Raw genomic sequence first — 19051 nt, 5'->3', positions numbered from 1 at the left:
AGGAGGCACAGCCTGGGCTTGATGGGGCTGAGATCACAACTTTTTGGCCTCATTCCCTCCAATAGGCTGTTAGAAGAGGAAATGTTGAAGATTAAAGATAATAGCATTATTTCTGGGGCCAAGCAACTTAAAGCAATTTTTATAATGCTGCTTTATTTTCTTGAGAAAACATTTTGCCTTCTTTCATTTCTCTAGCAGCTTTTGTGTTTATCTTTGGTATCAATAATTTAATTCTTGTTTCTGTTTCTGCCTTACATGCCACCCTGGACATTTGCCCATTAGAAATTAACACTGCATCGCAGTGTGCGAGCTGTTAAGAGACCCAGGCGGCAGGCAACTACAAACGTCCAGAGAAGTTTCTCTGCAAAAGCCTTGGGACCACGAAGCTAACAGGTGCTCCAGGTTTAACCCACAGCTTTTAATGTGAAGTTTGTGGGAAGAAAGTTCACGGAACTCCCCCTTGCAGGTCACCATAATGGTGACTCTCTAGATACAGCCAGGGAATTCATGAGAATTTTGTGGAATTATGAGAGATGTGAGTTTTGCTGAGCTATGAAGCTTGGAGGGAGGGAGGGAGAGAGGGAGGGAAGGGCAGAAGGTGGGAGAGAGAGAAGCAAAGGAAAGCAAAAGAAGGAAGGAAGAAAGGGAGAGAAGGCTTGAGGGAAGGACGAAGAAGGGAGGGAGGAGCGATGGAAAAACAGCAAAACCAATGAAGCAGATTTCAAAGATCTTCATCTTAACAAGAATTAAAGCATAGCCATTCTAATTTCCATTCCACATCACAGACAACATTTCTGGAACGTACTTGGATTTCATTCAACATCTGTTCAGTTCTAGTTACTAAGTGAAAACGAAAACACAAGCCCTATCCATGGCAAGCAAACAAGAAACACCTAGAAAGAGTGGGATATATTTCGCTTTGGCAAAAACGATAGTGATCAGTTTCTGTCTTGAGGACCTGTAGATTCACTTATCCCCACGTATAAGATATCCCTAGGTCTGCCACTTCTTTCAGAGCCGAGAGCTGCTGTTTCGGTCGGAAACACATGAGGCCAATTTATTCACTCCCTGGAAGATGTTCTGGAAAGATACATTTTTGTGGCATCTCATTTGGAGCTGTCTCCTTCAGACATGAGTGCACTGTCTTGAGAACTTTGACCATCACTCGAGAAGATGAAGGTCCAAAAGACAGTGAGGCTTTAACTTGCGTCTCTCAGGTGTAGACTCATGGACCAACAGCCTGAGCATCTATTGCAGCAAGATGCTCTCAAGCCTGGGGCAACTACCTGTCCTGGGGACCACCCACAGTTAGTAGAGAACCTGGGTTGTCATGCACATACAGATGAAAGAAGCAATCAGAGCAGAATGAAGCAGAGGGTGCAGCATCCTTGTCTCTGGAGGAAGTATAAAGATGTTCTTGTGTTTAGTAGACTCTTTCAGCCCCCAAAGGACAAAGAATTATAAGAGTGTGCGCACTAATTTTGCATCTAGTTTGCACCGAGTCAGTGGGCATCACAAATATCCATGTGAAGTCATTCCCCAGGGGTCCCTAACCCCGTGAAAGGGTGAAAGAGTCTACAGCAGATGAATCACCCTGGGAGCATGCAAGAGCCAGGACTCCGGGCTGAGATGCAACATGCAGAAGATGAGGATGAGATCAGTCTGTCATTTAATGTGTCACTTACATTCTCCTCTGCACCTGTGGGGACTGAATCCTCTTTAATTGACTAAAGGGAAGACAAAAACAAAAGCGAGAGTCAGGATGTTCCAGAAATCAGAGCGAACAGCCCCCTGGTGCAGTTTCCGGGTGCTGCTGATGTGCGCCTTGTTCCGAAAAGAACCTGAATCCAGGAGCCTTACACAAATGTAAACAGTAGAGCAGGATCATATATATTATGCATTTTTAGGGGCTACAATGGGAAATTAAACATCCAGAGGCAGCCAGGATACAGATGGCTCAAGGGGAGGGGCCATGACAGAAAACACAAACCATAATCCGGGCTGTGAAAAACACGTTTACCATGTTTATCTAGACATTTACTCGTAGCTGAGGGGACTGTGAGTGCTCACGCAACACTTGGGCCCTGTTAGGTAAGAACAAATGAGCTGCTCAGGAAAATTCTGGTAGCAGGACCAGAGACATCCGTCCCATGGTCCTCGGAGAGCAAGCGGGCGCTATGTAATGGGCGGGGCCCTCAGCCTCCTGCTGACATAACCCAGGCCAGCATCAGAGGCTGCTTCTTACATCAGCCCTCAGTTGGGGCCAAGTTCATCCTGTCGAGGCTCAGTTCGGTTAAAGCACTTCTGTGGAGGGGCAGCGCTCCAGGGTCCGACATGTCCAAGTTCAAATGCTGTTACGGACCCTGTCCCGCCCCGAAGAGGAGAGGAATGACCCCAACTGTGTCAAAGGCTGAAGCCACAATCATCACAGCAGTTCCAAGCTCCAGCCCTGGGGGTCATCTCTGCATCTATCCTGCAGCCATTCTTAAACTTTGTTTTGGGCGGGGGGTGCTGTTTACAGATCATTTTGAGATTCCCTGGATCTGGACTGTCTTCCCAGAAAAGAAACATGAACAAAATATTTCGCAATTTATTTCAGGGTGTTCATAGGCTCTCGTATCTCCTCTCTTGGATTCCAGGTTAAGAACTTTCCCCCTATGTTTATTTAGTTCCAAGTTGTGCTTTTATCTTTCCTTCAAAACATTCAATGGGAGGGGAGGAAGGGAATTGACATTTAAAATACATCTTTTACCCTTGGCGCTTTGTATACATGATCTCACTGTGTATTCATTATCTTAATACTTCATGCAGCCCCAAGTGGTAGGTGTGGCGACCCTCATTTACTCATCGCAAAATGGAGGCACAGAGAGGTAAAGTCACTTGTCCAAGGCGGTACAGCTCAAAAGTGGTGGAAGTGGTTCTTAGGACCAAGTTTTCCTTCTGCCATAATAACTTCCAGGGTCACAAACACATGTTTTTGGCGGGGGGGCATGTGACTGTGTGAGCTTCTTTCTCCATTACCAGATTTGCTCTCTCTCTAGAGGAGATCTTTACTGTCGATCATTTATTTTCATTGATCTTCTCATACTGAAGCTTACTCGGGTACAAACGTGCCCCTGAAAAGGAGGGTGGGTTTTCTGGAAGCTTCTGATTGTCAAGAAATCCTAGAACATTCCGAAGTGTAGCTTTCTTGGAATTAGAACCATTCTCCTGGAGACCAGTTGCATGCTATTTAATATTATGAACAGGTAAAGAACGAGACAATATTATGTAAGCCAGGCCTCCTCAAACTTGATCTGCAAAAGTTTCAAGAGTCAATAGACTGTCTACTGTAGGCTGAGAAAATCCTCCCACTGATTCAGAATAGCGGTTTTTAGTCTTTCACACCTCCCTCCTGTCCCAGTTGGTTGTAATAGGACTCGTGTGTGTCTTTGCTTTCCTGTGTCTGGAAAAGTCCTGGCCACCGATTGCTAACCATATTCCTGATGACCCTGGGGACCTGGGGTCAGTGACAGCAAGAAGCAGAAGGGGCTGCTTCTGGACACTGATGTCCCTGTGACCTTCATGGCTTCAGACTTCCAGATATTTCTGTTGTTTCAAAAAATGGCATTAGAAATATTGTCTGTTCCGAGAGAACTTGCTATTTCATATTTTAAAATTATACTCCCCAGCAAAACATTCTTTATTTGGGGAATCAGTCCAACTGAGCATTTCTCAAACTTCGACAGTTTTCACGATTTTCACCCTTTTCACGATTCTTTACCTGCCCATGTACCACCTGCATTTACTTGATATTTTTCTTTAAATTGACTACTTTTTAATTTAAATAAATATATTAAAAAACAGCATTATAGTGAATGTAGTATCAACATCCTTGCTGTAAGTAGAAGTCTGCACAAAACAACTCCAGCAAATAACACAAAAATGCTCATTAATGCTAATTATTATAAAGTCTTTGTTAGACAGGGTGATTGGCAAGTGTTAGCACAGGGCAAGATGCCTATTAATATCAAGGAGAGACTTGCGTCTGAACGTCACCAGAGGAATTGTAGTCAAATGGAAAAGGAGAGAACCTTGTACTGTGCAATGGATTACATCCTAGGACGGTGTCCATGAACCACACAAATTCATTTTGCACATGTTGGTACATTGCACACTGACCTACGCATGTCGCCTTTATGTCGGCAGAGGCTGAAATATCCAGTTGGAATAAGGACTCAAACACGGCAACGAGAGGCCAGGTCCTGTTCCCCTTTAGTGTCTGGCACATGTCGAAGAGAATCTGCTCAGAATCCAAGCCTAGAGCATCTTCGACTATGGGTTAGTGACCGGAAATATTAGGATTTTCTAGTGCTTCTCTCTACTTTTCAAAATTTTCACAAGAACAACTTAATAACTAAAACTTAATTTAAGGAAAAGAAAACAAAATCTCCATTTCATTTCTCATGAGATTGTAAACTGCAAGGCAGTCTATCTGCTGCCATCTTTTCGATGCCAAATACTTAACACAAAGTATTTAGCACAAAAAAACTGATTAAAAATATCATCACATGTGTGAATCTTCCCCATTTTACTTCCAGATAGAGCTATTCTTTCTGATTGGGGGAAATAAGGCAAGGCATGATTTAGGTTTGTGATGTAGTTTTTAGTTTCTCTTAACTATGTTATTTTTATAATCTACTGAAGAAATAAAGCCAGATAATGTTGAAAAAAGAGTGAAACTAAAATAAATGAAATTCTTTTATTAGGAAGATAAATGTCAAATAGTCCTGCCTTTTATTTTCAATGGGAAAAACTTAAATTTCAAAGACAAACCAACATACCCCGATAGATTTCAAAGGTTAAGATAGATAAAGTACTTGAGGCTTAGTAGCTTGGAAGCTTCCCGAAACTGGATGGTACAGAGAGATAAAGAAGTGGACACGGCTAGCATCTCAGCCTCCTGAGCACACAGGAAATAAATGACACGGGGAACAGCGCCCCACCGTGTTCACTGGCCACGTCTGTGCCTGACATGGCGTTATTTCGTTTAACCCTTGCTTTGTTTCCATGGGGTAGGTGCTGTTAGTATTTGCGTTTTGTACATTAGGAAACTGAGACTCATCCAAGGCGACTGAGACTCAAAGTGAAGTCTGCCTAAGCCAAACTGCCAACCCTGAAGTAAGGGTTCCTCAAACACGCGCCACCTGCCAGCCTCCTACGCGCTTTTTGCCGTGCAGTGTGCACCGTCTGTGGCTGCCACGGGAGTGTGGCACTCAGGTTCCCGTGCAGGGACAACCTTGGGCTGTCATGCCCTCAGCATCTGGGACAGCATGGTGATGCTGAGGCCGGAGCTCCCCTTGGCTGCTCCCAGCCCAGGGCTGGGCCATTTCTGCCCAATGCAGGGCTCCCCGAAGGAGCAGTGTCTGCTCTGAGACACCCCCAGCTCACCCTACGCCTGGGCTGAGGGACCTTCTCCCGCTTCCCTCCCTCCTGTCCCAGGTCACAGGTCACAGGCGCCAGACTGGCACTGTGGCGGGCAGGCTCTCTCTCCCTCCTCCTGCCCCTCCCCTTTGTCCTCCACACTCATTCTCCTCCAGCAAACCTCTGCGCATCAATTCCGTCTTGCTCTCTGCTTCTTGCAGGACCCAAATCTACCATTACTTACTTAATATCAGCACCATTATTTATGTAACACTTTGCTTTTACTTGGGTTACTTTTTAAACATATAGTCTCCCCCTGAATAAAATATATATCAAATCAAGCTTAATATGCCAGTTCTATTTTTTCCTAATACACTTTAAGTTTAAATATACTGAAATAAAAATAAAACTGTTTGAATATGGGTCACCTAACTCATCTTCCTTGTCACCCACATATGTATATTACTTACTTGAAAATTGTCTCGTATATTATACTGCTGATAAAAGATTTTAAAAAATAAATCATCGGTGGTTGGTGAGGGAAGAGGATTTGAACTGAACGCCAAATGACATCATCCAGCGTTTTCACTGTGTTGGAATTTGTTCCTGGGCAGAACCGAGAATTTGGAAGAATTCCATACACCAGGGAAACACACGGGGAAGATTTCAGAAATCTCACTGGATTCAGGACAAGAGACTAAAACTAGCTCTCCTGTGGTGTCTGTATTTATCACCTGCCCAGCCCTGTGGGCCACAGGGCATGGATTTGGATGAAACTACTAAATTAGACTTTCCCACCTCTATGAATTACACTCCACCGCCCACCGCACACACAACGTCTTGTTCATTTTTTTGGCCACAACTGAAACAGGCAGGAGCTGGGAACATGGGGCAGCTGGGGCTTACGCAGCAATGATGATCGAGAAATAGCTCTGAGAATTACCCAGCCCCACCCAAACCATTTCCTTGCACTGTTCCTTAATTCTAGAGAGGAGAAAAAATCAGACTGTGGTTTGAATTTTCCTATCACAGCGCGTGGCGTGTACTTGCCCTGGTGGAAAGCTGGTAGACACGTTGGTTCGCCAAAACAACGATGAAACCTGGTGTTTCTAATGACTGATTATATCTGGCTGGGGAAACAGAGAGCCCAGCGCTCAGGGAAAACCAGGAGGAATAAATAAATGATTTTTGAAAGAAAATGAAATCATAAAATACCACAACCCTTTGTCATGAAGCAGAGTAATTCCAAGAATGAAAAGTTCTGGTTGTTCATTTCCCTTCCTTTCCCATGAAACACATGTTTATACCATTTCATTCTTCCCAGGAGTAAATCAGTAAGTCTTCAACTCAATGGATAGTTGAGTCATTTTTGGAGAAGAAAAAGAAACTCCATACGTTGTTGAATTCACAGATTGGCTCAACTGAGGTCATTGCTCACGTCCTCCCAGACCCAGGTTCTCTCCCATTCTTGAGAATAGGACTCACCTTTTTCCAGAACAGCTTGCTCAGAGGCAGAGAGGAGGGTCCCCCCTTTGGCTTGGCACCTTCCTTTGGTGTTTCTGAGGATGTAGGATTCTTGGCTGCCCCGTGGGTCTCCTGGGGTACAAAGTTGGCTTTGTCTGACTTGAGGTCTGCTGATGTGGTAGGTGACTTTTCAGCACCCTATAGAGTTAAAACAAAAATCCAAATGATCTCCAGATTTCAAAAGGTCTGTCTTTTAAAACATAGGCTGGGATTATGCGTGTTAATTTTATTCTTCAAACTTTTTCGTATTTTCCACACGTGCTGTGACTGTGGATTTGTGTTAAAAATCTTAGAAAAAGTCAAGATAGTTTCCTTTTTGGGAAAAGTATCTCTAGGCCATTACTTATTGTGTTTATGTAAGTAAATCATTAGGAGTCAAGGTGATCAGGAAAGGCGCGCTGCTGTTAGAATGTTAATTACTACCCAGACCACTGGTCTTCACGCGACTTGGATTAGGTTCCCCTCAGTAAAAACTGTGAACACGCACCCCCGATGCATGTCTATCTGTTTACATTCTAGACATATATCGTTGTACTACCCCAAGTTTGAAATTAAAGAAGGGTTAAAATAAACACAAATTAAAATAGGAGTTCTCCCGTTTTCCTCCCATACTGCACTTCGATTGCTGCTGGAGGCTCTAAGTAAGACAGCTGGATGGGGGCTCAGTGAAAGGACCTGCCGTTGGGAGAGCACCCACAAACCCCATCTCTCACGTTTAGATGTAGCCTCTCTATCTAAATTAGATGGGTTTGAATAAATTGTAATCAACTCAAAGCTTTAAATGTTATTCATTCAACTCCTGTTTTCTCTCTCTTTCCTCCCCCCTCCTCCTCTCTCCCCCTCTCCCCTTCTCTCCCCCTTATATTCCCATCGCTCTTCCTCTCCCCTGCTGAGTGGTCATGCTGAGGTCCAATTCCAAGACATTTGACTTCCTCAGTGACAGAGCTATCACTTCCCACACTCTGCCTTCTCCTGAGTCTGGCATAAAGGAAGAGCAAGGATAATGAGAGCCTCAATTTATGTTGACATGAGTGAATACTGGCATTGCAAATTTTAATACTTACTTCATCTGCTTTATCTTAAGCATTTACATTTTATGATATTTTGCTATAAGAGCTGGTGACATAAGCCCTTTTAATTCCAGGGATGTCAGATCTTTGACTACATTTTCTGACTAAAAGAAAAAAAAAAATCTAGCAGTAAAACCAGGATGCGGGAAATTGAGGAGGTCTTAGACTTACTTTTGAAGTTGGAAAGAGATTTAGAGGCCATCGTGCGCAATGCCCACATTTTCACGGACGGGGAAACTGAGGCCCGTGATCTGCCCAACATTAATTAAGGGGCGCAGCCAGCCTCAGGCCTGGACTGAGGCCCCTAGCTGGTGTTCTTTCCACACAGCACATCGCCTCTCCAAAGGGTGGTTTGCAAATAACATGAATTTGACCATTTGAAGCCATATGCTATTTGTGTGTGTGTGCTTTTTTGATAGTAAGAGGGAAACATTCTAGAACTTCAGAATCTGGGGGGCTTTTTGCTTTGTAACCCTCCTGTGGCTTTGGCTAAATGGCCTGAGCTCTATGACCTGGCAGCCATGAGCTGGACAGGATACCATAGCACCTAAAGCGTAAGTAGCCAAGCAACAGATTGGAGACCAAAACAGCGCCGGGTCGTTAAGCAATCCAGCATCTACTGTACTAACATCAGCAGGGCTGAGGATTGGCTTCCACCAAACCCTTTCTTAAAAATGGAAATAAGGTCAGTCCTCTTGGGAAGACCCAAATGGGGAGAGGGGCATTTCCGAGCATGGCAAAAACATTCTAAAACAATGCCCGGCCGTGTGTGCCTGTTGTTGTCCAGTGTTTGGGGGATGTGTGAGAAAGTTTGATTCTGAGGCACTGCCTGGGATGAGACCAAAAACAAAAGGATTCACATTCAGCTGGGGAAAGCTGACACCCTTATGCTTTAGAACAGTACAGGTGTTTCATTTATTAATTCCAGGCTTCTCCACTTTTTTAAGCTAAACATTTTTTTATAGGAAGGAAAATTGAGACATAGAGACATGAACATAGGCATTAAGCATAATTGGTAACCATTGTACTCTGTTTAAAGAGCAAAACCAGAAGATAGTATTTCATTCTTCAATTTTCTTGGATTTCTTTTTTTCTGTCCTAGGTTTCAATAAAATCAGGAAGAATGAGAATCATGTCTCCTATAGTCATGCCGCAAGATTCATTGATAGAGTATGGTTGGTCAATTTATATGTCCCTATTTTTCTATCTTTTTGTACAACAGGATAATAAAATGAAAATAAATAAAGAGTCCTCAGCATGGAGGTAAGAACCAGTGAGATCTACCAAACTACCACATCATGAGAATTAAGAACATTTGGGAATCGTCCCCTTATTCGACTTTTACATTAAAAAAAATAGATTGAGTGTAACTCAAGGCAAAACCCAAAAGCTCTTGTATCTGTATTACAGAATCCCAGAACTGGACACTTCCTCTCCACCTTCGCAGTAGTTTCAGAATCCTGTCCTAGCCTAACGTGCAACTCAGTGGCAGGGAGCGAGGACAGTGATTTGGGGAAGTCCTAGGACTCTCGAACTGGTGGTCCACTGAAGAGGGGGAGAGACTCTGGGTATGAAGTGAATGTCATCGTGAATGCAGATCTGGGGCTGGGGGAGTCATTTTACACCTCCAAGACCCCCTACTTACCAAAGTTCCAAGAGGGAGCTCAGCACGCTTCCTTTGTATGAGATCTGTGATGTCCCACTATTACCATATTACCTCATTGTCTCCTAATTGTTACCTAACACCCAGTACCACTACTTCTTAACTTTCTCTCTTCCATTGCAATATCTATCACTTACCCCTTTTTCTCTTTACAGAACAAAAGAAGCCTGAATGGATATTGAAGCGTGGCTCCCTAACACCTTTATGCAAATATAGATTCATCCATGAGAATTTTCTGTGGAGCTTTTATTTGCATACACAGTCCTGGGACTGTGAATCCAGCTGGGGAGACTGTTTAATAAGTTCGTTCACCTCAGTGGAGAATGGTTGATATTTTAGACAAATTTCTAAGCCTGCTGGCCCAATTCAAGCGTCTTCTTAGACATTAGAAGAGTGAAATCTCCCAAAATGATTCCTAGGGACATGGAGGTAGAATGTGTTCTGCCCATTCATTGTTTTGTTCTGCCTGGGTTTTTATGTGAGTTCAGTATAAGCTTAGTTAATATTGGCAATGGATGGAACAGACCCCAGAAAGATTAAATTGTTATCTTGAAGTTAGAAGAGTATTTCCCAATGTGTAGAAAGCATACTATTGAGGGCATTAGAGATGATTTTACATTGTACAGAGATATGGCATGAAATGACATTCAAATAGTGAAAATACTTTTCTTTTTTTCACTTCTCATTTAATCCTTCCAAGAACATTTGGGGGAAATTCTTGGTCTGGGGCTGGTATGTCTTTAACATTTCTCTACTGATGGCTAGTTGCCTTCCAATAAAGCTAGAAAGGGCATTAGAATTGGAGCTTGACACAACCAAGGCAACTAGAATGTAAGGTCTTTTTTTATTAGCCGTATTCATAGTCACCTTCCTCTTACAATGATTTTGCTTTTCCGTGTAGAATGTAAGATAAAGTTCCTTTTAAAGACGGCTTTCAGTCGGAAGTGAGTCAACGGCAATATAAAAATATCAGGTAAATAATAGTATATATGACGAAACGGTGAGGGCGGCATGCATGCTTTCAACATTTGGGAAATACTGGGTTAGAAGAATAAATTCAGAACCCTGGTCCACACTGGGAAGAACCTAGGCTGAGATGTTTATAACTATGGAGACTTTTTAAAACATTTACTGAAATTTGATTCACAGAATCTTGAATCCCCTTTAATGATCCCAACCACCCAGGGCTCTATCGTCAGGAAGCAGAGATGGGTGGAGACGGAAGGTGGGGGTGGGGGTGGGGGTGGGGGGGTGGGGGCAGGGACGGGGAGGGGTGCTGGTATATCATGTGGTAGAGACCAGGGTTCTCTTTTCGGCCCACCCCTAGTTTAACAAAATACAGACCTTATGCCTAAAGAACTTTCTAAAGGTGAGTCCTAGCCTGGGGCTATGCAGGTGCTTTTTCTTGGTGCCTTTTGCCTGGATCTCAGATGCCTTCTGCCCAGCTTGTCCATCACAGCCACTCTCTGCTTTGCATGCCTTTTGGGCAACAGCAGTCACAGCTTAGAACTTTGATTTCAAACAAAATCCATTTTCCCCATTTTTTTGAAGTGCCGTAAAACACTTTGATAATTAACTGCTAGTATATCACCTCCACCTCCCACCCCAGCCCTGAGACATCATGTGACCATTTATTTCTCTTTTTGAAACTCTCAGATGATCTGCTGAAGAGGATGTACACAGTTCATTTCAGGTACATATGGATTTACAACAGGGTGACCTAGTTAAATGACCCAGATTAACACAACCTCATTTGCTGCAAACAATGACAGGATGTTGAAACATGACATAAACTATCTGATAAAAAATCTAAAAAGTCAGAAAGATAATATAGTCCCTAGTTGGTGGTTTTAAATATCTAAGTGGTACTGTCACATGAGGAAGAAAAAAATACTTGAAGACAAATGGTTTATTTTTGCATCACAGAATCAGGGCAAATACTGCCACTAAGTGACTTTCATTCCCAAAATGAACCTCTTTAGTTGTGTTAGAAACTTCAGGGAAGTGGAATCACCTGCAAAAATCTCAGCCGATTTCCAGATGGGCAGATTGCCCAGGTAAAAGAAGATTCTCATGTGAGCCAGCCCACTCAGCCAAAGTGGGGAGAGACTAGACTGAAATAGTCCAGCTACAACAATTTAGAATTGTTGACTCGGCTTACAAATGGTGGAGAATTTTTTGTGGGGTATGTAGTGCATTAAAAATGTCCCTGGACCCAAATGGGGAGATGGACAAACCATAGAGACATTTTAAAAGTACAATTTCAAGAACTTCAGTGGAAAAGATGTTAAGGCAAAAGGTATGACAGCCAGGGCTGTAGAAGGCGGTCTGTTTGTGGGTGACCTGGACAACCTACATTCACAGAACCCTCTTTTGAGACCGAGATCCACCAGCAGGGACCGCCCAGCTCTCTGAGCAGGACAATGAGATTTTATCAGTTGCATCTGTTCAGTTGGGACCACATTCTGGATGGAGGAAGAGTCTTGGTGTGTGAGCCCCTAAATTAAGTGAGAGCATCAGGCTGCTTGGGAAGCCACAAAACACACCACCTGCCCCACTGTTTGTAGCCCCGTGTGCTATGTGACCTCAAACAATGCAAAACACAGACTCAAAAGAGAAACATTGGACCCACACATTCATTGAACTTGACCCTGGCCGTCTTACAACAAATGAATAATTTTATAGGAAAACACATGGAGATGCCTCAGGTATCTCTTTTTACAATAAAAGAGGAAAAAATTCTAGAGGAATCAGTCAACACCAGACAAATAAATCATGGTGCTGTCTGTCTTGCAGGATTATGGAAAGAGGGATCGTCTCCGTTTGAATAGACCTCCATCGTTTACCAGACACTGTCAAACTTTCGTTCAACCCTGGGTTGGGGAGATAGAACTTTTTACTGTCCCCATTTTATAGATGTGGAGGTTTGGGTTCAGACAGGTTAGGATTACACAGCGATTGAGGAGCAGGACCAGCGCTCAAAGGCAGGTCTTGAGAGATGAAGTCTAGGACTCTTTCACAGCTTAGCCCTTTCAAACATGGGCAGCAGATGTGTCGGGCTGACCAAGACACTTCTTGGGTCCTAGAGTCTTTCAAAGCACTTTCAGATACTAAAAGAAGGACACTAGACATTCAGCTGTCACCAAGCTAAACTTTCAACCATGTGATCCACTAGACATAATCGGTTTTGTCAACGGTAAAGGGAAAAACACCTCTAAAGAGCAGTCATTCCAAACAAAATTTATTTTGAAGGGAACTGGCTGAATTTCCAGGCTGAACACATCTAGGCTATCTGGGACACTCTAATTCCCCTACATGGTCTTTAATTTGGCATGTCCACTGTGACTATGTCATTTCACCACATAATTGTCTTTGCTGTGGAGAGTTATTTTTTTCAAATGACATGAAAAACAATGAACATATTTTTTTTAAAGCCAAAAATATAGCCTTTACTTTTACTTTAAATTGAGTCTCACCTCTTTCTCATTTCCACAAGTTAATTTTTTCTCTATTTCCTGGGTCTCTCTGTATACAACTACAAGACTAAGATGGTATACAATTATTAGTATTCTGCTCTTATTCTGTATAAGAAATTGGTTACTGTGACATTATTTGGTCAGAATTGGCATGTATTTCAAGCTTCCCACTAAATTTTTTATTAAAATACCATTAACATAAATGAAAGATTGTAAAGACAATCTGATAGCACTATTAGATTGCTAAATCTGTATATATGTGCATACGCACGCACGCATACACAAAATTCCAGAAATGATGAAGCACACATCAGTTCAAATCCAATTCTACACACAAACCCAAACATAAACACACTTCAAACTACCTACCGTGTCTTCCAGATCTTTTTTTGTTTCAGCTTTGTTTGGTGAAACCTTAAAAGTTTGAGAAAATCAAATGTTAAAAATGATAGCTCTTTCTTTCGGGTGATTTTATTTCACAGATAGACAGTGTTTGGGTTATCCCAGTAGTTCACTATATAGGTAAAGAATGTAATCAGAAGTCCTTTTAGTATAACAGAAACCCACAGACTTCTGGTATATACCTAGGCATACAAAAGTTAACAAAAATTAATGTTTTATAATGAAATGCATCCGATTTCATACAGTCACTAAGGGTTTGACCTCATTCAAAAATTGACTCATGGAAGGCCACAGACTTTGCATCGATTCTGCCACAAACCCAAACACATGTGCAACCCTTTGGTGTTTGTGGTGATCCTATTGTCTTATTTGGGTTTCTCTTCTGAAGCTGGCCTTTGGAAATAGCCCAGACACACTGGGAGCCATCTGCTCAATGTGGCTTCATTCACCAGCCCCGTTCTGGGTGCCAGGCATGGGTCAGGCTTCAGGCTACGGGCTCTGCCCGAGGAATTGGAGATGAACAAGCAATACGAGACATGGGTCCCTGCCTCCATCCAATTCAAATGGCAGAGTGAGCCGGAACAGAATAGAAAATGGTTTCTACAGTTTTATTTGCCACCTGAGCATCAAAACTGCTTTGATAGGTTAATACCTCAAGGAAGTATTCTCCAGTTATTTTCATGATCCATGATCACCCAGTTACAATAGAGCTCCATTACAACCCAGCTCATGTTACGGAGTTTGGGTACCGGTGGTTCTCACTTCCGAAGTCTCTCTCCTGGAAAGCCACAGCTTCCTTCCAAAACACACATCTTGTTACTATCCTCCAATGTTCCAGCTGTGTCACTCAGAACAATGACACTCAAGCGTGCATTACTTTTTAAGAAATTGTCATTTATTGACTTGAGAGAGAGGTGGATTTGTTCCATTTATTTATGCATTCATTGGTTGTTTCTTGTATGCAGTCTCACCTGAGATCAGACCACAATCTCGGTCCCACACCCTTGGCGTGTCAGGACAATGCTCTAACCAGCTGAGCTACCTGGCCAGGAAGTGGGCATTATTCTTAGAATAACAAAACATTTGAGCAATAGAATTGAAGCAAAAAGGAAGAAACAACTTACCAGGGTTTTAAAGAAGCTCATGATGGAATTATTATTCTCAGTTATATCTGTTGTCTGGGGGTCCCCCTTGGCAATCTCCAGTTCTTCGGGATCCCTAGGGATAGAGCAACTCACGGGAGTGACTTCCTGTCCCTTTTCTTTGCCTTCAACTATGTCCTAGAAGCAAAACAGAGTTTTCACAGTTGCAGCTTGTTGAATGTGGACTCTCAAAGTAATATTTTTGCTTCGCAGCCCCTTTCTCCCTGGCCCCCTAATTCCAGCCATATTTCATCTGCCCACGGGTGTGTAGAACAATCAGGAGCTTATGAGAGCCACTCTTCCTCCCCTCCCCCTCTTCCTAACATATTCAGCATTTGCATTTAGTTGGAAGGACATTGTTTGGAGCCCAAGGGTAACAAACACAGCCGTGCATGTCGAATTCCAAACAAAAACCCTTTTCTCCCAATTCTGCAAAGAGGTTATGTATGATGTCTCCTAGTCCAGTGATTTTCAACAGATGCGCTACGAGAATTTTTAAAATATGCACTACCTGACTATTTAGTCAGGGGCGCTGACCTCTTTTCCCTTAGATTGTCAAAAAGAATGACAACAACCAGCGCAGCAATAAGCGTCCAGTATAAATGTATCAAAATTAGACCTTATTTTTTTTGTCAGATAGGCAAAAAAAAAAAAAAAGATAGATTTTTTTCTTGGTGTGCCATAGAATTTCAGTAATTAGTTGATGCAGGCCGTGAGATGAAAAAGGTTGAAAATTGCTGTGTGGGTCTGATGATCCCCTGAGATGTGTCTATTTGAGTTTTCACTATCTACACAAAGGTGAATCATATCAACAACGAAAAAAGGGCTTATATTTTATTTTAAAATTATCATCATTTTTAATCCTCACCTGAGGGTATGTTGACTGATTTCATAGAGAGAGGAAGGGGGGGAGAGAGAGAGAAAGAGAAATTTCAATCGGTTGTCCTCCCATAGGCATTCTAACTGGGGATCCAGCCTGAAAACTAGGCATGTGCCCGGACCTGGAATCGAACCTGCAATCTTTTGGTATATGCGACCACCAACGCTCCAACCAACTGAGCCACCCAGCCAGGGCAAGTACTTATATTTTAAAATGATAATCATGTTGTCAGGATCTGGTTGTTCATTGGTGCTGGGAAGGCAAAACGGGAACTGAGTTTCCCCACTACCTCACCCAGAGGAGCTGGAGGCATTCTGAACCCGTTCTGTCCTATCTCTACTCCTATGCCCCTGGGTCAAGCCATAGCCATCTCTCCACCCTGTGACTGCGACAGCTCCCACCCACCCCCCCTGCCGCCACATCTGTTTGGGCTCTTGGTCCCTCCAGCCCATTACTGACTCAGCAGAGGACACCCTCCAAAGGCTTCTGATGGCCCATGAAGTCAGGACCTCCCCTGTCTCCCATGGTCTGGCCCGTGTCTACATCCCCAGCCTCTGTACGCGCTCTCTCGTACACTCTACACTCTCTAGCCACCTTCCTTTGAGTTTCTCAGACAGAACGCAGGCTACTTCCAACCTCAAGGCGTTCAGTCTAGAACATTCTTCCCCTCTGTCTGCCCCTGGTTAATTTCCATTCATGCTGCCAGTCTTAAAAAATCTCCCCTCTCCTCCCCTCACTGTCATCTCTAAAACTGTCCCTTGCCCTTTTCCTTCTTAGCTATTACAACGTCTTTTCTTTATCTGCTTGGTAGGTGCCCCTTTCTTCTACCCCTGCTAGACCGGAAGCTCGACAAAGACTGGGGTTATGTCGGCTTTGCTCGCAGCTGTTTCTTCAGTAGCGGGGACAGAGAGGCACATAGCAGGCATTCAATAAATATACACCATTCAACGACCTAATAGATGAAAGGATGCAAATAAATTTTATATAAATGGGATGGTGCTATCTGTATCAACTCATTTTTCCTACATAGTAAAATAGCACAGACACCTTGTCATTGAAATACAGTTAGACCTGCTTCATTCTTCATGGCTCACGTGGGGTCCCCCTGTCCAGTTGTGACATTACTTACTGCCTAGTATCCTTATTGATTGGCAGTTAGGGTACTTATGGTCTGATATCTAGGATGTTTTAAACAGCGTTTTTAATTAATCATGTGTTTCTGTATTTCCTTTCAGTAAATTCCCAGAAGGGACATTTCTATATCAAGAAGTATGCAAATTTTACACTCTCATAAATATTTTCATGCAAAAAAGAAAAAAGCCAAACTTCCACTCGGAAGGTCTTCTAGGTGTGACTTGGGATCTGAAAAGCTTTCTGGTTCATTGGTAGGGGTGGCAGGTGGCACGTGACATACATCCAGGGCAGGCAGGTCAGTGCCTGGGGCCTGGGGACTGGACAGTGGGGAGCTTGCTGGAGGCGGGGAAAGTAAGAGAGAGCTGATTCTCCGACTCCCCCCAAGATACAAAGAAACCAATAAATGCACCATATGACGCAGACAATGAAGACGGCAAGGGAGAAACTCAAGAAGACAAGGGAACAGTCTTCTTTAAGAGGCAGTGTGTGGGGATGCAGCGGGTCAGCATCTGTCCTGGAAAGTCCCCAGCCCCTAGGCTGGGTCAGCTGTTCTGAGCTACTCTGGTCTCACAGCTCGTAGGCTGGGGCCCGGTGATCACAGGGAATGGAAGCGTCTGCATCTAGGTCCCCCTGCTCCCCGACTGGGCGTTTCCTAAGGGAGCAAGAGGTCACGATTCTTCCCTGGTCCCTGGGCTAAATACCAGGGAACATTTATCGATATTCTTCCAAATAATAAGGAAAACAGGAAAATCAACTGAAAAGGAAATGATTTGGTATAATGTCAGGTGATCTGCATAGATGAGGCTGGGTCCGCATGGACCAGGTGTCCATCAGGGAAAACCTGCCGGGGTAAGTCTCCTCTGAGCAGGGGAGGGGACCCTTAGTACTTCTTCCCTGAGGAAAGTAACTCTAACCTGAGGGGGTGCAGTTCCACAGAACCCAGGAATGGAGGAGCCTTCCAGCCTCCCATTTGCCCTGGGGCACCTTCTCAGCCACCTGAGGATGCTTGAGGCCTCTGTTCCTTTGACTCCCCAGGGCAGCGGTGTCCCAGGACTTGGACGGAAAATGAGGGGTGACCGGACTGGCTCAGTGCAAGGAGGTGGTTTGTTTCCCTGGGGCTGTTTCTGAGTCAGAGTTTTATTTTTTTCAATTTGATACTAAGCTTGAATTGGATCCCTTTTCTCGAAATACTGTTTTTCTTTTCAGACTGCCTTTCAAAAAAAGAACATAATACTTCCACTTCTAGGAAGACAGAGAATACACACTTTTCTTCACCCTTCTGCTAACCACAATGGAAAATTCCCGACGTTAGGTAGAAAACATGTGCAAAGGATTCTGAAAGGGGGAGGGGAGCGAACAGACCACCTGGGGACCCCAGGGAAAACACGGCGGCAAATTCCGGGGCTTCCTTTTTGCCTCGTACATTCTAGACTTGGAGCGGAAGAGGCTGGCAACCTGAAAATACTAACAGGAACTGACCAAAAAAAAAAAAAAAAAACAACAAACTTCTCAAAAAGACTACTCTTTCCACCAAAGAGTCAGACTGGCAACATAAAGTTTCAGACAATAAATGCTCTGCTTCAGCCAAACACCGAATATGTGAGTGTACCATAATTTCAAGATGAAAAAGTTTTTAAAAAGGCATTATAGGGTAGTGTTGGAAGAGTAAGGATGAAGACCCCTTAGAAAGTCTGGAATAGGTAAATAAAGCAAGTACATGGTATTATCATTAACATGTGAGATTTACCCATGACCACATGATGGAATATTTTGCAGCCATGAATTCTGGAATGTATAATGAGAAGGAAAAAAAAAAGTCCATGGTAATAAGAAAAATTACCACCTTTTATGTGTCAGGCTTAATGCTAAGCTAGTTAAAAAGATCTCATTTAATTCTTAGAATGATCCCATGAAGTATGTACTATTTGTAATTTCATTTTTATTGATGGGTAAATTGACGCATGAGAAGAATAAATCACTGCCTACAGTCACAGAGTGGAACTGGGATTTGATCCTACACTCAAATGATTTCAAAGGCAAAACAAGCTTTGTTAAAGCACCCGCTGCATGGCTTCAAATGATTTCCTGTCCTTCAGCTCTGTCTTAAATATCATCTTCTCATGAGAGGGTTTCTTATTTTAATTTCCTTTGTCTCTGTTCCTTTTTCTTGTTATATATTTTCCCATATATAAACAAATACTTACGTATTTGTTGCCATCCTTATATAACACATTTTACCCAAAGACATAGGGGAATTTAGTGAATAATAAAGATGATACCTCAAATCTATCAAAGGGAAGAAAGACTTTTTAATAAGTGATGTAGGCACAGCAGGGTGGCCCTCTGGAAAAAAATAA

At 43.1% G+C, this 19051-nt stretch overlaps 1 protein-coding gene across 1 annotated transcript in view; it reads right to left on the bottom strand.

Moving 5' to 3' along the window:
- The window catches only part of BCAS1 (brain enriched myelin associated protein 1), a 64585-nt gene that overhangs the window by 18870 nt on the left and 26664 nt on the right, over positions 1-19051 (bottom strand). The window contains exons 4-8 of the mRNA XM_054573362.1: positions 14663-14818; positions 13506-13550; positions 11005-11139; positions 6889-7065; positions 1686-1727 (exon numbers count right to left, since the gene is read on the bottom strand). Coding sequence (XP_054429337.1) covers positions 1686-1727; positions 6889-7065; positions 11005-11139; positions 13506-13550; positions 14663-14818 — 555 coding nt within the window. The remainder of the gene's footprint in view (positions 1-1685; positions 1728-6888; positions 7066-11004; positions 11140-13505; positions 13551-14662; positions 14819-19051) is intronic.

This window comes from Pteronotus mesoamericanus, unplaced genomic scaffold, assembly GCF_021234165.1.
Source record: "Pteronotus mesoamericanus isolate MK-2021 breed Mesoamerican mustached bat unplaced genomic scaffold, CSHL_Meso_final contig_25, whole genome shotgun sequence".
NCBI classification, from domain to species: domain Eukaryota; kingdom Metazoa; phylum Chordata; class Mammalia; order Chiroptera; family Mormoopidae; genus Pteronotus; species Pteronotus mesoamericanus.
Note: the sequence above shows the minus strand (reverse complement) of the source record. Positions and strands in the feature narration are given on the sequence as shown.